This window comes from Cibotium barometz, chromosome 6 (assembly GCF_041138505.1).
Source record: "Cibotium barometz isolate CiBa-2024 chromosome 6, ASM4113850v1, whole genome shotgun sequence".
NCBI lineage: Eukaryota > Viridiplantae > Streptophyta > Polypodiopsida > Cyatheales > Cibotiaceae > Cibotium > Cibotium barometz.
In genome coordinates this window covers 57,955,740-57,977,610 of record NC_141051.1, presented here as the reverse complement: position 1 = coordinate 57,977,610, position 21,871 = coordinate 57,955,740, and the positions used below count along the sequence as shown (strand labels likewise).

The 21,871-nt window shown below is 44.2% G+C and overlaps 1 protein-coding gene across 2 annotated transcripts in view; it reads left to right on the top strand.

Moving 5' to 3' along the window:
• The window catches only part of LOC147637899 (putative beta-1,3-galactosyltransferase 2), a 62,459-nt gene extending 45,491 nt beyond the window's left edge, over positions 1–16,968 (top strand). The window contains exons 4-11 of one of the 2 annotated variants that reach the window (XM_086799737.1): positions 14,824–15,023; positions 15,103–15,166; positions 15,315–15,387; positions 15,496–15,616; positions 15,720–15,807; positions 15,984–16,109; positions 16,185–16,294; positions 16,381–16,968. In XM_086799737.1, coding sequence (XP_086655863.1) covers positions 14,824–15,023; positions 15,103–15,166; positions 15,315–15,387; positions 15,496–15,616; positions 15,720–15,807; positions 15,984–16,109; positions 16,185–16,294; positions 16,381–16,529 — 931 coding nt within the window. In that variant the 3' untranslated portion in view covers positions 16,530–16,968. Of the gene's footprint in view, positions 1–14,823; positions 15,024–15,102; positions 15,167–15,314; positions 15,388–15,495; positions 15,617–15,661; positions 15,808–15,983; positions 16,110–16,184; positions 16,295–16,380 lie in introns of both variants that reach the window. The other variant, XM_086799738.1, reaches the window with a different exon arrangement.
• Positions 16,969–21,871: the final 4,903 nt, after the last annotated feature.

Sequence of the window (21,871 nt, the reverse complement as noted above, 5' to 3'; positions counted from 1 at the left end):
GGTAACTTATGCTCTGATGTCTCGTATTCGGGACAAAGAAACTCTTGTAGATGAGGATGTTCTTTCCACGGGGACCTTTTGGAAAGCCAGGCAGGTGGCAGTTGATTATTTGCAGAAGGAGGTGCATACTCCAGGCTTTGTGGTTCCGGATTCAGAGGGGGTGGTTGAAAAGGCCTTGCGTGGTCTTCAGCAGGTTTCCAGGACTTGGCTTTGCACCGTAACAGGTGTTGATCCTTGTGAGCAGTGTGATGCCTTTGACTCGGAAGCAGAATGGTTCATTGATTTGGTTGATGGACACCAGATTGGACGGGAGCTTCCTGATGAGGCAGTTGAGCTCATGGTTGCAGATGACTCTTTGGGAGGCAGGATTGCGTATCTTGTGGTTTCTGCACCATGTGAAGGATCATGGACTCTTTTACACAGGAGGGGGATTGATTGATGGAGTCCGACTCCACTGTTGGAGTGACTCAGTTTGGGGAGGAGATCCGGACACGAGGAGATCTACTTCAGGCCCAAGAGCAGTTTTATGGAGCAGTGAGAGGCAGTCATCTTTTGCCTTGTCCTTGACAGAGGTAGTGTACCGGGCTGCTTGTGATGTTGCTTGTGAGGTGGTGAGGTTGCAGAGGTTGCATTGCAGGATTGGGCTTCCATTGGAGGAACCCATGGTCATCCAAAGGCACTTTGTTCGTGAACAGATCGTTGCTGATGACATCTTGCTAGAGTTCTGTTCGACGGAGGACAGTACGGTGGACCTCTTCACGAAGTCGCTATGTCAGGATTTGCTCAGGTGGCACCTAGCTCCTTGTGGTTGGTTTCACAGCCAGGAGCTGAGAGGGGGTGTTAGAAGTCATCTCCTGTCTTTATGTTGACACCAGGGCCTTTGTTGTGGGTGTGTCCGCCCTTGTAGGTGTTTTCTCATTTTTCCTCACTCCCCGCATTTTTCCCCATATTATTTCCCATTTTTATGTGGCTTGGATGGCAGTCCTGAGCTGGCAGGAGGCTCTATCTTCTGGCCGACTGTACCTGCATGTACTTGACCTTAGTTGTGTTCTGGCCGACTGGTACATGTGGCTGGTCGTGGAGATTCTGAGCTTGTCGGCTGCCTTTGCTGCAGGCCGACTGCTGTATGGGGGCTATATAAAATGGCCCCACAGCCCTTGCCACATTGTGTATCACTTCGGGATCTTCTTTGTGTATATAGAGCAGAGTCACACACCTCTATCTCTCTCTCTCTCTTGTGCTGTTGTTTTCTGCATTGCATTTGGGCTTGTGTTCCTAGATTTGGTCATCATCTCCGTTGCATATTCTGACATATACATGTAGATGCATATACATGTATATACATAAATGTATATACATGTATATGTATATACATGTACATATACATATACACGTATATATATATATACACGTATATATATATACACACACACACACACACACACAAAGATGTGTGTATATATATATATGTACACATGTGTGTATATATATATATATATATATATATACACACACACACACACACACACACACACACACACACACACACGTGTACATATATATATATACATGTATACATATACACATGTATACATATACATATACATATACATATACATATACATATACATATACACATGTATACATATACATATACATATACATATACATATACACATGTATACATATACATATACATATACATATACATATACATATACATATACATATACACATGTATACATATACATATACATATACATATACATATACATATATATATATATATATATATATATATACATATATATACATATGTGTATATGTATATGTATATACATGTATATATATACACACACACAAGTATATGTATATACATGTATATACATATACATATATATACATACGTGTGTATATGTATATGTATATACATGTATATATATACATATACATATATATGTATATGTATATGTATATACATATGCATATATATACATATGTGTATATGTATATGTATATACATGTATATAAACATATACATACATATGTATATATACATGTACACATGTGTATATATACATATACACACATATGTATATATACATATACACATATGTATGTATATATATACATGTGTGTATATGTATATATATACATATGCATATATATACATGTGTGTATATGTATATGTATATACATGTATATAAACATATACATATATATGTATATATACATGTACACACATATGTATATATACATATACACGTGTGTATATATACATATACACATATGTATATATACATATACACACATGTATATATACATATACACACATATGTATTTATACATATATATGTATATGTATATATACATGTATATACATATACATATATACACATGTATATATATGTATATATATATATACTTGTATATATATATGTATATACATACACATGTATATGTATATGTATATATACATCTACATATACATCTACATGTATATGTATATGTATATGTATATACATGTATATATACATATACATGTATATACATATACATATACATATACATGTAGATGTATATGTAGATGTATATGTATGTATATATATATATATATATATATATATATATATAATATACATATATATATATATATATATATATATATATATATATATATATATATATATAATATACATATACATGTATATATATATGTGTGTGTGTGTGGAGTGCGTGTGTGAGAGTACGCTCGAGATGACGAAGCTAATGACAAAAGCGTTTCTCTGTTCGAGTCTCAGAAACGAACGTGTTCGTCTCTGACCCCAGCTCGAAAAACAAAAACAAAACGTGTGAGAGAGCATATCTTGATACAGAGTTCTACACCCACTATTGGGCACTGATGACGTTAGTGGTGGGGATGTCGTAGTATCTAGTCCATATTATGCATAATGGACTTCATAGGTATATAGTCTTGTGGGTCTACTACCATGAGTATATAACATGCACGTTCCTAAAAGGTGAATTTGGGCATGCTCCTGGATTCATCTAGGTATTTAGCCGTATTAGCGGACGTGCAGATTTCACATTGTGAATTTTTCGTCCGAGTTGCGGCCAGTTGATATTGTGCTAATTTTTTCCATCTTTAGCGGTGCATTTGTCCTATCAACTACTTATTTGCTGTACTAATTCTTTCTATTTGCTACTTCTCTTAGTGCTAGGCTTCATTTTGGCTGAGTCTATCCTGCATCTCCAGAAGTTTGACAGAAACTCAGTACGAAGGGCTTTGTGTGAATATATGGTCTTATGTGTGTGTGTGTGGAGTGCGTGTGTGAGCATATCTTGATACAGAGTTCTACACCCACTATTGGGCACTGATGACGTTAGTGGGGATGTCGTAGTATCTAGTCCATACTATGCATAATGGAGTTGATAGTTATATAGTCTTGTGGGTTGACTACCATGAGTATATAACATGCACGTTCCTAAAAGGTGAATTTGGGCATGTTCTTGGATTCATCTAGGATATATATATATACATGTATATATATATATATATATATATATATATATATATATATATATATACACATGTATATATATATATGTATTTATATGTATATATATACATACATGTATATGTATATATATTTATACATGTATATGTATACATATATACATACATGTACATGTATATATATATATATATATATATATATATATATATATATATATATATATATATGTATGTATGTATGTATGTATGTATGTATGTATGTATGTATATACATGTACATGTGTATGTATATATATACATGCATATACATATACATGTATGTATATACATATATATACATATACATGTATATATATATGTATATAACATGACGTGAGTAGGGATGTCATAGCTTATTGTCCACGCTATGCATGATAGAGTTGATGAACCTACACTTCATGTTCGAATAGACATTGGAGTTAATGGTTGTCGAAGTCTTTTTTAAAGTTTAGCTTAATGTTTGGTTGTGGCTCTTAGTGCTTTAGGTCTAGAGTTTAAAGTTTCTGTTTTGCTATTCTGTTTTTTGTTTTCTGTTTTGATTTGTTTTTTTTTTTTGGTTTTTTTTTTGTTTTGTTTGTTTGTTTGTTTGTTTGTTTGTTTTTTGTTTTATTTTTGTTTTTATTTTTTTTGGTTAATGTCTTAATTAAAAGTCTTTTTTGATATTATCTTTTGATTTCTTCTCCTTAGTAGCTAGGTTTGTTAGTTTATTTATTTTTGATCTTTCAAATGCTTTGTTTTTTGATTTTGTCCTTCTTCACTATTATTTCTTTCTCAAATCTCTCAATTCGTAAGTTCATATTTTTCTGACCTTATGAAGGTATATATGTATATGTATACATGTATATGTATATATACATGTATTATATATATATATGTGTGTGTGTGTGTGTGTGTGCATATATATGTGTGTGTGTGTGTGTGTGTGTGTGTGTGTGTGTGAGCCCAGCGAGGCGTGCCGTTGATAGACTTAACCACGTGTCCAAGAGATAGAGATGTAGAGAGAGGGGAGAGAGAGAAGGGAATAGGGATCTTGCACAGTACACCACATTGAGCGGGGAACAGGCCCCACCCCCTTCCAGGAATTGATTCAGGAACAATCCACGGGCATGCTGGCCAGGATCAATACAATCAATGAATACAAAATAAACATATATGCCGATGTAGGATATCCAAGTCGATGTCGATGTCGAGGCACGAGATCTCTGATGCCGTGCACACCACGGGGATGACCCACAAGTATCTCTCACTGGGCTAGTACCAAATCCAATATCCAAATCCAAATCCAAATCCAATGAATCCAAGTCTAAGTTCCAAGTCCAAATCAAATCCAAAACCAAGTCCAGATCAAGTCCAAGTCTATATGTCTAAGTTCCATGTTTATGCCCAAGTTCTCCATGTCCAACCTCATGTCCAAGTTCATATCCAAGTTCAAATCCAAGTTCAAGTGGTCCAAGTTCCCATGAGTAATCTCCACAACTTTTACAACCTTGTCGATGAAGAAAACCATGGAAAAGCTCTTTTTGGCAAGAACACTGATATAAAACCTGTTTTAATGGTTTTTGGGCGATAAAAATCTCCAAAAAGCAGTTTTAGGGTTTTTGGAGCAGTTTTAGGGTTTTTGAAATTTGTCACAACTACAGGCGAGGACTTGGAACGATAATAATAGACCAACACTTCAAATATGAGAGACAGAGCATCACAACAAAGCGGAAGAACCATAAATAATACAAAGACGCTGCACTGAGCCGGCCCCCCGTTAGGAACTTCTTTATTCAGTTAGAAGCTTCTACAATAAACCAAGGTGCGGGTGCATACAACACAGGATTTTCTACACAGCATCAGCACAGATCTTGCCTAGAACTCAGTCCAGAGCCAAGATACAAACATAGCTCCGAAAGCCATCCGATAAACTGTCTCATAACAGTCCCATAAATCAGCCCATAAACTGTCCATAAAACAGCCCACTACAGAGCCCAAAACAGCCCCAAGTTCTGTGCCAAATCAACCCCAAAACTGAGCCATAAATCAGCCCCAAAGAGCTGTGAATTCAGCCCAAAAACAGCTTCATAAACAGGCCCAAATCTGCCCATGACAAGGCCAGAGAGAGAGAGAGAGAGAGAGAGAGAGAGAGAGAGAGAGAGAGAGAGAGAGAACGGCTTGTTGTACGGCCAGCACAAGGAAACAGCACCAGAAGTTGCTGTACGGCCAGCGTAGGAGTGACGAGAGAGAAAACTGCAGTCAGCCAGCCGTGTCAGCTTCTACGGAGCCAATCGACCAGGCTTGTAGCGTCATTGGAGTGAGTTGGCCAGCCCTATAGGAAGTCGACCAGCCATGTGGGAGCTATGAAGGAAGTTGGCTTACCAAAATCAGTCCTCTACCTTGCTTTAATAGATTCGAGTATTTGCAGCACTTTTCCCTTTTTGCGCAAAATAGCTGAGCTAGCCCAAAAATATCAACTTTTTAGCTTTCCTTGGCTTGTACTCCAAGTTTTAGCCCAAAAATATCAACTTTATGCTTTCCTTGGCTTGTACTCCAAGTTTTAGCCCAAGTTTCATCTAGGCTTTTATATCAGCTTTTATGCTTTTCTTGGCTTGATGCCCAAGTTTCATCTAGGCACCTCCTTTTGTCCACCCGTTCAAGCCCAAAAACAATAATATGTCCAGCCCATGATTAATGATATGTGAACACACTGACTTATAAATATTATAAGTCACTCTTTTATGCTTTTCTTGGCTTGATGCCCAAGTTTCATCTAGGCACCTCCTTTTGTCCACCCGTTCAAGCCCAAAAACAATAATATGTCCAGTCCATGATTAATGATATGTGAACACACTGACTTATAAATATTATAAGTCACTTTATTGGATAAAATGTTGCACATGCTAAGGAAGAGATCTTCCAGATCGTGGTCGCTGAAGCTTTCGCCCCCCCCCCCCCCCCCCCCCCCCCGCTCGAGCTGCCGCCTGCTCGCACCCCCCCCCCCCTTCGTGCTTCTGTGCTTCTCGCGCCCCCCGCCCCCCCCCCTCCGTGCCCCTGTGCTTCTCGTGCCCCCCCGCCCTCCCCTTTCGCGCCCGTCGCCCCCTGCCCGCCTGCCCCGTCTCCTTCGTGCCCCCCGCTCCCCGCTCCCCCCTTCCTCCGCGTCCCGCCCCCCTGCCTGCCCTCGCCCTCCCCCCCCTTTCGCGCTTTCCCCGCCCGCCCCCCCCCCTTTCGTTCCCCGCTGCCCCCCCCCCTTTTTTTTCTCCGCCTCTGTCTTCCACCCCTCCCCCTCTGTTATTTCCGCCCCCCCTCTGTCTTCTGCCCCTTCTCCTCTGTCTTCCACCCCTCCCCCTCTGTCTTCTGCTCTTCCCCCTCTTCCCCTCCCCGCTCCGCCTTTTTTGTGCAGCTTGGTTCTTGCATGACCCTCCGTTTTTCGCTTCGCCCTTGACTCAGCTTCAGACTTTGATGGAGGTTCCTCCCGCCCCACCTCAGAGGGACTCTTTCGCAGCCCCCTCGCCCACCCCTGAGGATACCTCCATCAGGCTCTCTTTCGCCAGAAGAGGAAGCGAGTGTCATGTGCATCATAGATGCCATGGACAATCTCAGGGCTAGATCAGAGGGGGCAAACAGATAAATAGTATGAACCAGATGAGTCAGAGTGTGGAGCACAAGATACAAAGTGGCCAGGTTGGACTTAGAGAAGCACCAGGGGGCAGTTGGCTGAGTACAGGAGCTGTCGGCTGTACCAGGAAGCAAGGTGGCTGAAGGCGCATGATGACAAGGCAAGATAACCAAGTCGGCTGAGTTAAAAGTCATTTAATGTATTCAGAACTGGCCGACCAGCAGTCGGCCAGCTCCTACCTTGTCCAAGAATCCTATAAGAGGCACCAAGTGCTCATAGAATTAAATCATTCAATCCCACTAGGGGTTTGGATCCTTAGAGGTCCCATAGGGGACAGATTTTAGGGTTAACCACCTTTTTATGAAGGCAGCCAAGGGCTGCAAGATATGTACCTTTTTGTACCATAGTATATACTGAATTTCCAGCACTTCTCACTCTCTCTCTCTACTCTCTCTCTACCTGCGTTTTTGTATCAGATGGTGCGTTTTTGCATCAGAAGGTTTCCAAGAGTGTTTAGGGCTGAAAGAAGACTACCCAGAGCTTCCGCACGTTACATTGGTATCAGAGCATCAGGCTCAGCAAAGCTAAACACTGATTCAGTCCCTCTGTTTTTCGCTTCGCCCTCGACTCAGCTTCAGACTTTGATGGAGGTTCCTCCCGCCCCCACCTCAGAGGGACTCTTTCGCAGCCCCCTCGCCCGCCCCTGAGGATACCTCCATCAGGCTCTCTTGCGCCAGAAGAGGAAGCGAGCCTCGCCGCAGAGGTGGAACGCCTCCAGGCACACTCCACCATCTGTCGTATAGTTGGCACTCGCCCCAGCAGAGGGGAGATCCGGGATCTTCTCCTGGCCCGCCTTCTTGCAAATGTGGGCAAGATCTTGGACGTTCAGTTACTGGGCCGTGGACACTACCAGATTGAGTTCGAGACTGCCCAGAGCGTGGCCCATGTCCTAGCCATGAGTCCCCTTGACATCAGGGGCGCTCGGGCCTTCTTCAGACCTTGGCAGCATGGTTTCGACCCAGCAGCGGCCGAGCAGGGAGAGCACCTAGTCCATGTCACAGTTTGCTTTCCTGGACTCCGCCGCGAGTACCTTCCGCTTCTTTCTAGGATAGGATCATTGGTGGGCTCGGTGCTTGAGACTGGCCCCACAGTAGCTTCAGTGGTGGCTAGAGCAGCTGGCCTGCCTTCGATTAGAGTTTTGGTTCCTGACATCTCCTCCCTTCGGAAGGTCATTCAGTTACTGAGGATAGGGGGGGGATGGATCGATCAGAGAGTGGAGTTTTCGGGGCTCCCGAACCAGTGTTTTACATGCAGGCAGGTCGGCCAAGGCCTGCCCTCGCAGGAGACCCCGACCTTCACCGCAGTATAGCAGACCCCCGATGGCCCGCTCACGGATGCGGCTCAGCAGGCAGCCTCCGGGACACTTGCTCAGCCCACAGAGACCTCGGATTGGCAGCAGGGTGCCGTAGAGGGAGAGAGCCACAGCAGCATGCCCAGAGACCGACGCAACAACAGTCACAGCCTCAGCATCACTGGGTTCCAGTGAGGAACAGCTTTGCTCCCCTCCAGGAGGAGACCCCAGCGCAGACTGAGGATCAGGAAATGCCAGCACCCCCCCCTTCGCCCCCACCCCCACCCCCACCCCCACCCCCCCTCCCGCCTCGCTTCCACCTTCGCCTCCTCCCGCTCCCGCTCCCGCTTTTTCAGCGGCTCCTTCCCCACCCTCTTCTCCCCCCCCTCCTCCCCCTCCGCTCGCCTCAGCTCCCCTGGAGGCACTGGCAGTACCCTGGCGCTCACCTGCAGTCCGGCGGGCACCGAGCACCGACCTTGCTCGAGCACCGCAGAGGAGACCTACCATGTCGATTCGTGCTTCACGGATATCCTCTATCCGCAGTCGGCTGAGTAGTCTCGACACTAGACAGCGCTCGGAGGTTTTTGACTACTCCTTCACACCCCTTTTTGGAGCGGAGAGTCCCCATGAGCCAGCACCCATCAGAGTTCATGTGGTGATACCTCCGGCCCGAGGGGAGGAGGCACTTGATTCAGCAGTGGCCTTCTCCTTCCCTCTCTGCGGCACTAGCGACCGGGAGTGGACTCTGGATCTCGCTCTTAGTATTTTGAAGACTCAGGCAGTTGAGTTTTCTCACCATGTGAGCGATCTGGAGATGACAGACGTGATAGGCCGACTCTAGGAGTTTGCACATTTCTTTGATACCGGGAGTGCGGATGCCTCCGGGATTCGACATTTGGTGGTTCGCATAGTGGCAGACCTAGCACGAGACCCTGGCTATGTATGCATACATGAGGTTTCTCTCTCTGAGTGAGAGGCAGTCGCTATGGGACATAGCACTGGCGCCTGGTCCAAGACTCTTGCAGCACACCGGGTGGGCAGATTCGTAGCCGCTCGGATGGGGATTACTCTCCATCTAAGCCGCTTGCGAAGGCCCGCCGTATGGCTGAGACAGCCTCCACCTCAGCAGGTCATCCATGAGGATCATCTCATGGAATGTACATGGCCTTGGCGGCGCACACTATGTACGTTATCGTGGTTGCTTGAGGCAGGAGCCTCAAAGATGCCTGGTTGGGGGCAGTATTGATATTCTGATGATGCAGGAGCACCATTTGAGTGAGAGCAGGATTCGGACATATGGTTCGGTGATGCCTGGTAGATGGGACACATTTTGGTCTGCAGGTTTTGGCCCCTTGGGTGGGCAGGGAGGAGTATGTATGGTCATTGCGGATGTATGGCGGCAGACCATTGTGGATCGCGGGGTCATTGTGCCTGGTAGAGCATAGTATGTTATTCTGAGGATGCACGCTGAGCACTTTGGTGTGCTCAATGTCTATGCGCCTACCCATGCTAGTGCCATAGCAGAGGCCGCACATTGGTGTGTCGGGGGAGACTTCAACATGCTTGAGGTCCCGGCCGATAGGGTGGGAGGTAGTCATGTTACAGTGCACGGCACGGAGCTTGCAGCTTGGGAGCGATTTTGTATGACACTGCGGATCACTGATGCATGGCAGCATGAGGCTTTCTCCCGTTCTCAAGACAGTCTTAGTTTTTCTCGGTCGGATCGCCGGCAGGGAGGGACTAATCTATCATGGATTGATCGCTTCTATGTGGGCGACAGGTTCGGGGAGCGTGGTGGCTCTGTTGGCATTCTCGTTGGCACCTCTTTTTCAGACCATGCGCCAATTATTTTGACTCTTGAGGAGAGGACACGGGAGACCAACTTGCAGTTGAGGATCCCAGAGAGGATACTTACATATCCTAGTCTTTCTGAGGACATTGCGAGGATATGGCATGATAGCCAGAGCTCTGACTTGGATGCAGCAGGCCAGTGTGCACAGGGACTCATCGAGCTCAGCTCTTTTTTTGCACGCTACAGCCTTGACACGGCTGGGAGAGACACAAGAGCGGGAGCGTCGCTTGAGACGTAGCCTTGCTTCGCTCCAGCGTCTTCACGAGCAGCCACCTACATGTGAGTGGGTGGCGTCCCAGCTGAGCCAGGCATGCCAAGAGGTTAGAGAGGCAGAGGAGCAGAGACATGAGTTCTACTATCATCGCCAGGCCTCTCAATGGACGCAGCCTGGTGATAGAGTGACTGGGGAGTTTGAGATCACCGGACCCTGCCATGCTCGAGCAGGAGTACACCAGCTCAGGAGGCAGGACGGATCGTTAGCCACTGAGCCCGAGGAGATTAGAGCCATTGCCACTGAGTTCTATAGAGACCTGCTTTCAGCAGAGCCAGCCACGGAGGCACGTGATGCTTGCAGACAGACTGTGTGGGCCCATGTGTTGAGGAGGGTCACAGATCGTATGTGCACAGTTTTGGGTGAGTCCCTTTCAGAGGATGAGCTTGTTGAGGCTTTGAGGGTCCTTCCGCGTCATAGTTGCCTTGGGGAGGATGGATTGACGCTTGCCTTTTTTATGCGCTATTGGGCCCTTTTGAGGCCAGGCCTCTGCAGGGCTTTCAGTATGTTTTGGACACTGGGGTGATGCCACAGAGTTTTTCAGAGGGCTTTATCTTTCTTATCCCCAAGGGGGAGGGAGTGTCAGATGATATTCGGCATTGGAGGCCTATTACGATCCTCAATACTGTCTACAAGGTCCTAGCAAAGGCCTTGAGTTTGAGGATCCAGCCCTTCCTTGGGGATTTGATTCATGCTACCCAGACAGGATTCGTCAAGGAGCGCAGCATCCTTGACAACATTTTCACCTTCTGGGAGGCGACGGCACGAGCTAGATTTCTCGGTGAGGACTTGGTCGTGATGCTTCTCGATTTTGAGAAAGCATACGATAGAGTCGATTGGGGTTTCCTAGAGGGCACTATGCTTCGCCTGGGTTTTGAGCCAGACTGGATTCGAGGAGTGGCGGCTCTATATTCCACAGCTCGTAGCCAGGTGTTGATGGCAGGAGGATGGGGGTTGAGTTTTGAGTTGACCAGATCAGTCCGTCAGGGATGCCCTCTCGCTCCGTTCCTCTTTCTCTTCTTTGCAGAGGCTATGAGTATGTATCTGACAGCAGAGAAGGTTGGTTTGAGATGACTCCAGCTCCCAGTCCGGGGTGAGGACCTGCTCGATTCTGAGTTTGTTGATGACACGGGATTGTTTCTGCATGGCCAGGAGGCTAATCTACAGAGGGCAGAGCAGTCGCTACAGGTTTTTGGTGTGGCTTCGGGAGCATTGATCAATTGGCGCAAGACAGTGGCTTTTTGGATCAGTAGTGCTCCCGCTCCGGCATGGGGCCCAGACCCGGGTTTTAGATGGATTCCTCGTGGCACAGCAGTGCGGTATCTGGGATGCCAGATTGGACTTGATTTGTCACTTGAGCAGCAGATCGCCCCGCTTCTTCTGAGCATTCGGAAGAAGCTTTTATATTGGAGTAGAGCTCGGCTATCCTTGGCTGGGAGGGTGGTGGTGACAAATCAGGTGCTTTTAGCGACTATGTGGTACATCACGTCTTGCTGGATCTTCTCGAGCTCTTGCATCAGCCAGGTACAGAGGCTGATTAGGAACTTTCTTTGGTCTGGGCAGGATGGTTAGCCGGCCCGGGCTAAGGTTGCTTGGGCAGTTATTACTCTTCCGGCTGGCCGAGGGGGGCTTGGGCATTATAGATCCAGCTGATCAGAGTAGAGCCTTGTTTGGGAAGCTTATTGTTCGGGGGTTGCTTCCAGGCGCTGAGCCTTGGAAGGAGCTTCTTTTTCACCGGCTGCAAGCTAGAGCTCCCCCAGCAGGGGGCACTTGGGCACCAGAGATACGGTGGATCTTCATAGAGATGAGGAGGACAGGTCTCAGTAGAGAATTGGAGGATAGATTTGCCTTGAGCATCCTGCGAGCTTGGGAGCTGCTGAGACCGGGGCTTTCTCAGAGACCTCCCACTTGTGATGAGGAGCGGGCCAGACAGCCGCTCATCTGGAGCCAAGCGGTACGCACAGAGCAAGGTCATATGCTGGGTTCTCGGCCTCGTCTAGCCTGGGGACCATTGCCGGCAGGCCGAGCATGCAGTTTTGGAGATTGGCAGGCCTTTTGCAGTCTCCCGGAGGAGATCCAGGCGCAGAGGCCGAGTCACTTCACAGAGGGGCTGATTATGAGGGATGACATTCAGGAGGCACTCATTGAGGAGTGGTTCACGCCTTTCGAGCCAGCGGCCCCACGGTGGATGGGAGCCTTTACACAGTTGGAGATCCTGATTGCTGTTAGAGCTTGCACTGAGGATGGTAGATGCCTCTACTATGAGATACAGGATGAGGGCAGACTTCAGAGAGTGGAGGCGGAGTCGCCTTTGGTTGCAGAGTGCATCTTTTAGAGGATACGGGTAGTGGCTGCCGCTTCTCGGAAGTGGCATATTGATCCAGACCCTGCAGATGTGGACTCTGATTGGTGCATATGGGCATATGTTGCGCACCCCTTGGCCCGGCTCTAGTGGGACCCTGGCGAGTATGAGTGGCATGATCCTTATGCGTCCCCCGAGGCCATAGAGATCACCTTTTTCCAGTACATTGTTCGGTTGGGGAGGCATATTTTGACTGCGAGGAGGATGGTCTCTCCAGCTGCATCGGAGCATTGGTGGCTACAGGGACTCTCACAGGAGATCCTGGAGGATTTTTGGACTAGGCTCCGGGCTAGCCGATAGGCACGCAGGATCTCGACTTTCCAGTGGGGCTAGTTGCCCACAGGGGCTCTGCAGTTGGCACCTGGCTTGTCTACAGTGGCCTTCCGTCGGCCTGCGTCCGATGCGGCCACCCATTGGAGACACAGAGACATTGCTTATGGGACTGTCCACAGGCGCAGCAGATTTGGCTGAGGATGCTGCTCATTTTGGCCCCCCTCTCCCCAGAGGGCATGTATACGTGGGGAGCCGTTGCTTGGTCGACTTCGTCAGGGCCTGCTCTGGGATACGAGACGGAGCAGGACAGCCAGGCCATCAAATTCATTAGGGGCCAGCCTCGCCTTGTTCCTTCACCGGATTTCTCGTCCGCCGGCTGGACGCAGGAGAGGGATCTACGATGGGAGCTCCTCAGCAGCCTCACCATATGGTTCACCTGGAGAGCCTGTTGTTTCGCGGCCTTTGAGGGGAGACTGGAGCCACCAGCAGAGACTGTTCGGGGGATCCAAGTGGGGGTGAGATTTTTAATTTGGAACCCATGGTGGGATAAAGTTCCCGATAAGGGGAAGGGGAGTGGTCTAGTATCAACCCCTCAATGTCGTGTATACGCATATATAGAATTGTTAGCTGCATCCATGATCCATTTGCTTTGTGTATCTTAATTAAGTAAAGTTAAGATTTTCTAAGTATTCCATGCAAGCTGCCGTGGTTATATTGATATCAGAGCTCTGGTTTTTCAATGCTATGTAAAAATTGTCTTATACTTGGAGATCATGTTTTCTTCTTCGTTGAACACATAATGGCTCAAACACAAAGGTGCTTCTCCACATAAAGGGGGCCTTACAAAATAGAGCAACCCGTTACCCACACAGTAACAATGATGAGAGTAGAGCATTGCTTTCCAACAGAAACATACTTCCATTGTTGCTATTTTGTCAATTGTAGATCTAAATTGGGCACTGTCGGGTGCCTGAGAGCATTGTTTTCCAATAGAAACATGCTTCTGTTAGTTCCGTTTAGACTATTGTAGTGTCTAAACTGGTCACTGTCATGCGTCCGGGCATGCGCAAACACAAAGTGTCTTCTCCTCATAAACGGGGCCTTACAAAATAGAGCAACTTATTACTTGCTCAGTAATAAGTTGTAGGTCTAAATTGGGCACTGTCGGGTGTCTGAGCATGCTCAAACATGAAGTGGAGCATGCTCAGTAACAATGCCAAGGGTGGAGCATTGATTTCCAATAGAAACATGCTCGTGTTAGTGTATTTTGTAAGAGACATTGCAACTGTCCATCAATCGCAAAGGTGTGTTGGGGGGGGGGGGGGGGGGGGAAGGGTTACTCCAATGAGGGCTGCCTCTTATTAACAAGGAGAACACTATCATCTATAGCCGTTCCTTTTTGGTTCGATCTGGTCTTAAGATCTGGATGTGTTAAGGAGTTTTTGAGATTTGCGTGCCAAACCTCAGTTTTCGTAAAAGAGGCTTCCTCATTGTTATCAAGCACTCTAGTGATATCAAGACATTCATGTTGTTTGCAATTGAATATTGGCAATCTATTAGGACTCTTGGCCAAACAGTCTCGATGTTGGAAATGGAACTAGCCGCAGCTAGAGCAGCACAAGCTGGATCTCCTACTCTAGTAAAGCCTGTTGGTGAGGTTCCTGAGGGAAGGCAAAAAGCTTTTGTTGTGGTCGGAATCAACACTGCTTTTAGCAGCCGCAAGAGAAGGGGCTCAATTCGGGAAACATGGATGCCACAAGGTATGCATAACACGATCTCCACAATTCAAAAAAAGGCTTAAATATTCTTTCACCACTTCTTTAACAAGAGAGTGTACAGGGGTTAAGTTGAAGCAACTGGAGCAAGAGAGGGGCATTGTTGTGCGTTTTGTTATCGGTCACAGGTATTCTCTAGAAACTTGTCCATCTTTTACCCCCATGGTATGAGAATTGGTAGCTTTATGAATTGCTTAGAAGAAGTTTATAGGTGGATAATTGAACTGGACACCTTGTCTTGATATGGGGATTCTTGAATGATGCCATTGCTTTCAGTGCAACTCCTGACGGGATTTTGGATCGAGCTATCAATGCAGAAGATGCACAGCATTCAGACTTCTTAAGACTAGTAAGCCTCCAATGAGCATGGTTCTACTTGATGTAAGATATCTACAGCTAGGTCTTGGTTGTTCATCTCACTTTTTGTTGTATATTGGAGTGGATTTCAATGTGATAGGATCACATTGAAGGCTACCTTGAATTGTCAGCCAAAACAAAGGTGTTTTTCTCCACGGCTGTGGCAAAGTGGGATGCAGATTTTTATGTAAAGGTTGATGATGACGTGCATGTGAATCTTGGTGAGGTTTCACATCTTTCTGGCATTTCCTCCTGAACATTTGCAGCATAGAGCGAAAGACAAGGCATCTTGGAATTCAATGGTTGATTGGTGTCTGCCTCTAGGGATGCTTGTCACCACCTTGGCACGGCATCAATCAAAGTCTCGTGTGTACATTGGGTGTATGAAAACCGGACCAGTTCTCTCTCAGAAGTGAGCTCTAATTTCGATAACACTAGTAATATTTGCTGGAATCTAATCATCACTTTGCAACACAGGTTGTTTTCAGCGGTGGACCATGCTATAGCAGCATTCCAAGAGCCCTCACCTGCTACAAGATTTGATGAAGAGTCTGTGTTATGCTGTCTTTGGTTCTTCTGTCTTTGCAGAGGGGTTAAGTATCATGAGCCGGAGTACTGGAAGTTCGGGGAAGAGGGAAATAAGTATTTTCGACATGCTACTGGCCAGCTCTATGCAGTTTCCAAGGATCTGGCCACATACATATCCATAAACCAGTACGCATTTAACTAGAAATTATAAAATCATTACGTCTTTCAGTATTTATCCTCATGCTTGGGCTTCATTGATAGGCCTTTTCTGCACAAATATGCAAATGAAGACGTCTCCTTGGGTTCGTGGTTCATTGGCTTGGATATCGAACAAATTGATGATCGGAGTTTTTGCTGTTCAACACCTCCAGGTTATTGTTTCCTCACATTTTTGGTAGATTTTGAAGGCATGGTGGATCTGGTTCCACAACTGGTCTTGAAAAGGATGCTTTTGCAGATTGTGTGTGGAAGGCTCAAGCAGGAAATGCGTGTGTGGCCTCATTTGATTGGACATGCAGTGGTGTATGCAAATCTGTAGACAGAATGAAAGATGTGCATCAGCGGTGTGGTGAGGATCAGGATGCTCTATGGAGTGCTATTTTCTAGCTTCAAAGTTTTGGTATCTAAGCATAAGCATGACATTTTTCATCTATCCCATCAGCCCTCCTTGCCACAATGTCAGAACACAAGCAGGGATATGGATCTGCTTGATATGTATGATGGGCGAAGTGAGGATTTTAATGTACCATAGGAAGTATTACTCCACACATCAAGGCTGATGGGTAGATTGAAGGCACGCATTGTGCTTTGTAGTTACAGTAACAGGGGGTATATAGATATATATCTATAAAATAGATGACATATTTGATCTCTTATAGCACAAGGTCCTGGTCATGAATTGTTGTTGTATGCATAGAGGAATCGTGTAGGTATCTTTCGATTCAAGTGAACACCATCTTGTATTTCTAAAGATGTTTTATGAAGTTGGGCATGGGGCTGGTAATTATATTGCCCTTGAAAGTCACCAAGCCATATCCTTTTATTAGTTTGATCTCTAGTGTTCGTGATGGGTTTTCAAAATGGCATTCTTTGACATCAAGACGTGACTTTGAATGGTAGAGGAGATTTAGTGCAGTGGTATAAGTGGACCATGTAAAGCATGGTTCAAAACTTTGATTATTGGCTTTAAGGTCCTAGAGGGTTAGGCATCTAGTTGGTGGATTCAACAAAGATGGATTGTCGTAATATTAAAGAAAGAAAATGCACATGAAGTGTTGATGATGTACGCGTGCAAGGTAGTGTGGAGACCATGGAGCCATCTCTAGCACCATCAAACATCATCAAAGACTTGAAAGCATGTGGACGTCCTTCTTTGAATGTGCTTGAGGACCTTGATGTGGTTGGCATGCATGAGCATCAAGAGGATGATCTTCTCTCTATGGCAATAGATCTCTGCAAAGATACATTAGACATAGAGATAGATCAAGAGATGGAGACCAAGGGAAAGATCACATTTTAACTTTTGAGGTGAATTCCATGTTGGATGCACTTGACTTTCTTTCGGATTACAGCACGTCGAGGAAAACAACCTCTACAAATCGGCTTAGATTGAAAATATATCGTGGTAAATGGTTGGGTAAGGGAAATTATTTCCTATGAGCTTTGTATTGCGAGCTTTTTTCGCCACTTAGGCATTTTGTCAGCAATTTTGGATACACGTGTATTTGGCATACTGTTTATCTAATATATCTTCCTTGGCCTTGGTTCTACATATGGATTCATAACCCTTTTACTCTTACCTCAAGTCATCCAACCCCCTAATCTTATCATACCCTTAATCTTACTTTAATCAAAACGATAATAGCCATATTCTCAAAGCATTGATAATAAACTACAACCATCCAAGCTAAGATAATAACTATCCAAACTGCATAATAAGTCATAATTATCATCTAAATCAATACATGATGTAGAATTATCATCTAAAACATCACTACATAGTTCGAATGCTTTCAATTTGCAACTTAGATTATGATACATTAACCAAATCATTTGGTTTGATTTTCTTTCAAGGGCACATGTGACGTAGCCAAAAATCTTACAAAAAATGCAAGCGTATCTTTAGCATTGTAGGAGAGGTCTCTATTTATGGAGGATGTGAAAAAGCAATGCTTTTTAGTAAAGTTTGAAATATCATCAACCATACATGAAAATAATTAATCTACGGTCAAACACATTTTATAAATTATCATGATAAAGGGTAATTAATTATGAACATGCTTGCATGCCGTCAACAAGGGTCATCACCTCAAAGCTCTTTTACAACTTCAAAAGTTTGATGTAGGATTTCATTATAAAATATGGAGTAGTATAATGGTTATCATTATGAACATAGAATGCGGTATTACATAGCAAAAATAGATAGGATGCATAGTCTACTAGGGATTGCTTTTAGGATAGTTAAGAGTTGGTGAAACATCCTTAGTTGAAAGGGTGGGTTGATGTACAAATATATTCTCATTTTTTGTGACGTCCCAATATATGCAAGTAAAGATAGTAAAGATATTTATATGTCAAGTATGGTTTTTCCATGGCTCTCTTTTCTTAAAACTGGGACACGTGCACATGGGCTTGACCTTTATGTGCACATCATATATCACTCTTGCCTTCTTGGAGCCTTGTGTTTGCACATAGAAAATACTATGCCGTAAAGGCTCCAATTTTGTCTCTCCCGTGACAATAGCTTGCATACATTCAACACTCTCTATTCTTTTCTCTGCCTCCTTCGATATCCTTGGCCTCCATCATGATTGCCGTGCTATGTTGTGCTCAAGCTCATGACTTGGTGCAGATGCAGATCCCTGATACTCATCCATTGGTGTTGGGTGCAAATTGTTTGTGAGTATTCATTTTATGTGGCCTTAAAGTCGTAAAACCTGTATTGACCAAGGTACGTATTTCTGTAGGTATAATGTTTGTTCTTACGTCCATCTTCCACATGGATGGAAGTTCACGGACAAGTGTGGTATTATAATCTATGTGCCATGTATGACTGACATCGTCATTACAAAACCACATCATTTGTGCTTTTGGACCTCCTAGTCGAGGGTGCTGTCTCTCAAAGAAGAAACAAGCAGCTGGTATACTCCTCTTGCACAATTTTGAATATATCAGTCACACTTAACTTTGCCATCTATCAAACCAAAGCATTTGACGTTGGAGTTATGGGGTTCTTCAGATTGCCACCAAGTTCGGTGGACTACCTATTTGAGAATGGATGGCCTCCTTGAGCACCCCTACCCCTTGAGGTTGTACTAAAGCCATGCCTTCACCTTTAAACTGAAAGTTGATTTTTCTTAGTCGATGTCTTTGCTTTTGTTCTCTATTCTCCATCACATATCGTGGACAATGTGAGCTATTCTCGACATCAATCCCCGTGGACGTACATCTCTTCCTTTGCACTGTTTTCCTATCCCCATGAAGTGGTCTTAGGTTAGTGTCCCTGCTACTGCTTCGTGTACCATTCATGCAACTTGTGGTGGTGTGGGTGTGCTTCTTGCGGCTACTCTTTGAATCAAATCTTCCAAACAAGAACCTTTCCCAACAGGCTTACCCATCATGTATGCATGTTTCTTAGCACTTTGCAATAAGGCATTTGCCATGTCAGATACACATGCATCATACATAGTAATCTTATTTTTGTAGCCTTTCCCCAGCCAACCAACTCCCATGCATGCTCTGGGAAAGATTTGTTCTTGGAGTATATGCCTCTTCTAATGGACTTTTTGTTACCTATGGTTTAATAAAAAAAACTATTAGCAAAAAACTCCATGCATATACAATTAAGTGAAAGTAGGATTGTGGCTCATACTGCAGACATTACGTTTTTCCATTGGGCAATCAGCACTTCCCACCAACTTAACCGTATATCCACAGAGGGGATTTTATTATCATATACGTTTCCTTTTCGCCACCATTTCCTTATTTGCAAATTTTGGCTTCTTGGTTCTACATAATCTCCAGTTTTCACACATGGCAATGTGCTCGTTTCTTAGATCTACCTTCACAAATTTCCTCGCGTGTTGGTGCAAGCTTTGCTTCCAATGGAATAGACATGAATGCTCTCATTCCTCTATGTGATTCTTTGGGCTCCCATTGAAGACTATTCTCACTACCTACAAGCCAGTTTGCACTCGCCTTCATCAGCCATGAAGCTGTGGAAGTCTGCAGGTGGGTAACCACATTGTTGCATTAACATTTCCCAAAAGAGACCTTAGCTTTGTGTATCATCTTCTTTAATTTCACATGTTGCTATGGTCATAAGCTCCAAACACTAGTATATCAACCTAGTACTAGACGCTTGATCTTTCTATAGAGTTTTTATTTTTTTCATTAGTCACACGATTAGACTCATTATGGGGTATTGTCTCTTTGAGTGATTTATGGGCTATCACATACCTCTTAGGCAAAGAGGAGTCCAATGTATATAGTGTTCATGCCATTAACATCCCATTGTGATGAAGCTTGCACCTCCATAGATGTAACCCCTTCAATTAATTCATTTAGAGAAACAAATGTGTGAGAAAGGGAGGAGGTTTTGCAAAAAGTTTGAACTCACAATGACTCTCCTATCCCTCAAGTGGACATCTTGAAACAAGCACGTTTCAACAACCTGCCACTCAATCCTTGCAACAGCATCCATCCACCCTTTGTCATCCAACGAGTATCCATTTACAAAGCCAAAAGTGAATGGTGGATAAAGATAACCATGAAAGTCAAAAAGAGAAGGGTGTAAAATAGAGTATATATTGTTTGTGATATTCGTTGATGGGAGAAAGGTTGGAATTAGTTTAGGCTCCAAATTCTAGAGACATCATAATCATCTTTGAATAAGAAAATCAAGAGAGAGATGCAATCATTTTCACATGGTGGCCATAAAGGTTTGGCAAAGGTGGCAGGGCATTTATATATACCTATACATACTTGTATAAATATACCTATAGATATATGTATATGTCTATATAAATATGTAAAAAATATATGTATAGGTATATATAAACATGTATTTTATATATATATATATATATATATATATATATATATATATATATATAAGCAAAAATATGTATAGGTATATATATACATGTATAAATATATGTATGAGTATATATGAATATGTATAGGTTTTTATCAAGAGAATGCATTAAGGAGTAAAATCTTTTGTTTGAATGCTCCAACATGTGGAATATTGGCCTATGAAAGATAGTACTTGGGATTTTCAACTAACGCTTCCAAATCTCGTTAAACACTTCATTTGAAAGTGAGATGAGGAAATAGGTTGTGAGCCACAAGGTCAGAAACATATTGGCTTCATTATTAAATGTTTCTTGGATGAATTTACCCACTTAGGTTTATATACATATACATATACATATACATATATATATATATATATATATATATATATAGGTATGTATAAATATGTAAAAGTATATTAATATATAATTTAGTTTTAATCTAACGTCCTCTCTCTTCCTCACCTCCTCTCTCTAAAGCTGATTGCTTTTCCTGTTGCACTGTCAACAAGGTGCCAAGGATTTTACCTTGTGTGCATGGAAGGGAGGCTAAAGCCCATATTGTGTGTGGCCTTCCATAAACTAAAGAAGGCCTACTAGGTCGGCAAGATGCCTACTTTGCTATCAAAGCTTTGGTCATGCCTTCTATTGTGGCAAGGTTTCTCATGTAGCACAAGGGGCATGGTGGCTAAATCCCTCTGGTGACACGCCTGCACTCCCATAAGCTATAGAAGGCCTCCCATGAACACATGAGAGGTCGATGTTGACACCGACCTCCCATGTGTTCATGGGAGGCCTTCACTATGTTGTATGGTCCACTATGCACACAATGCCATGATCAAAACTAAGATCTAATGGGACTATTAGGCTAAA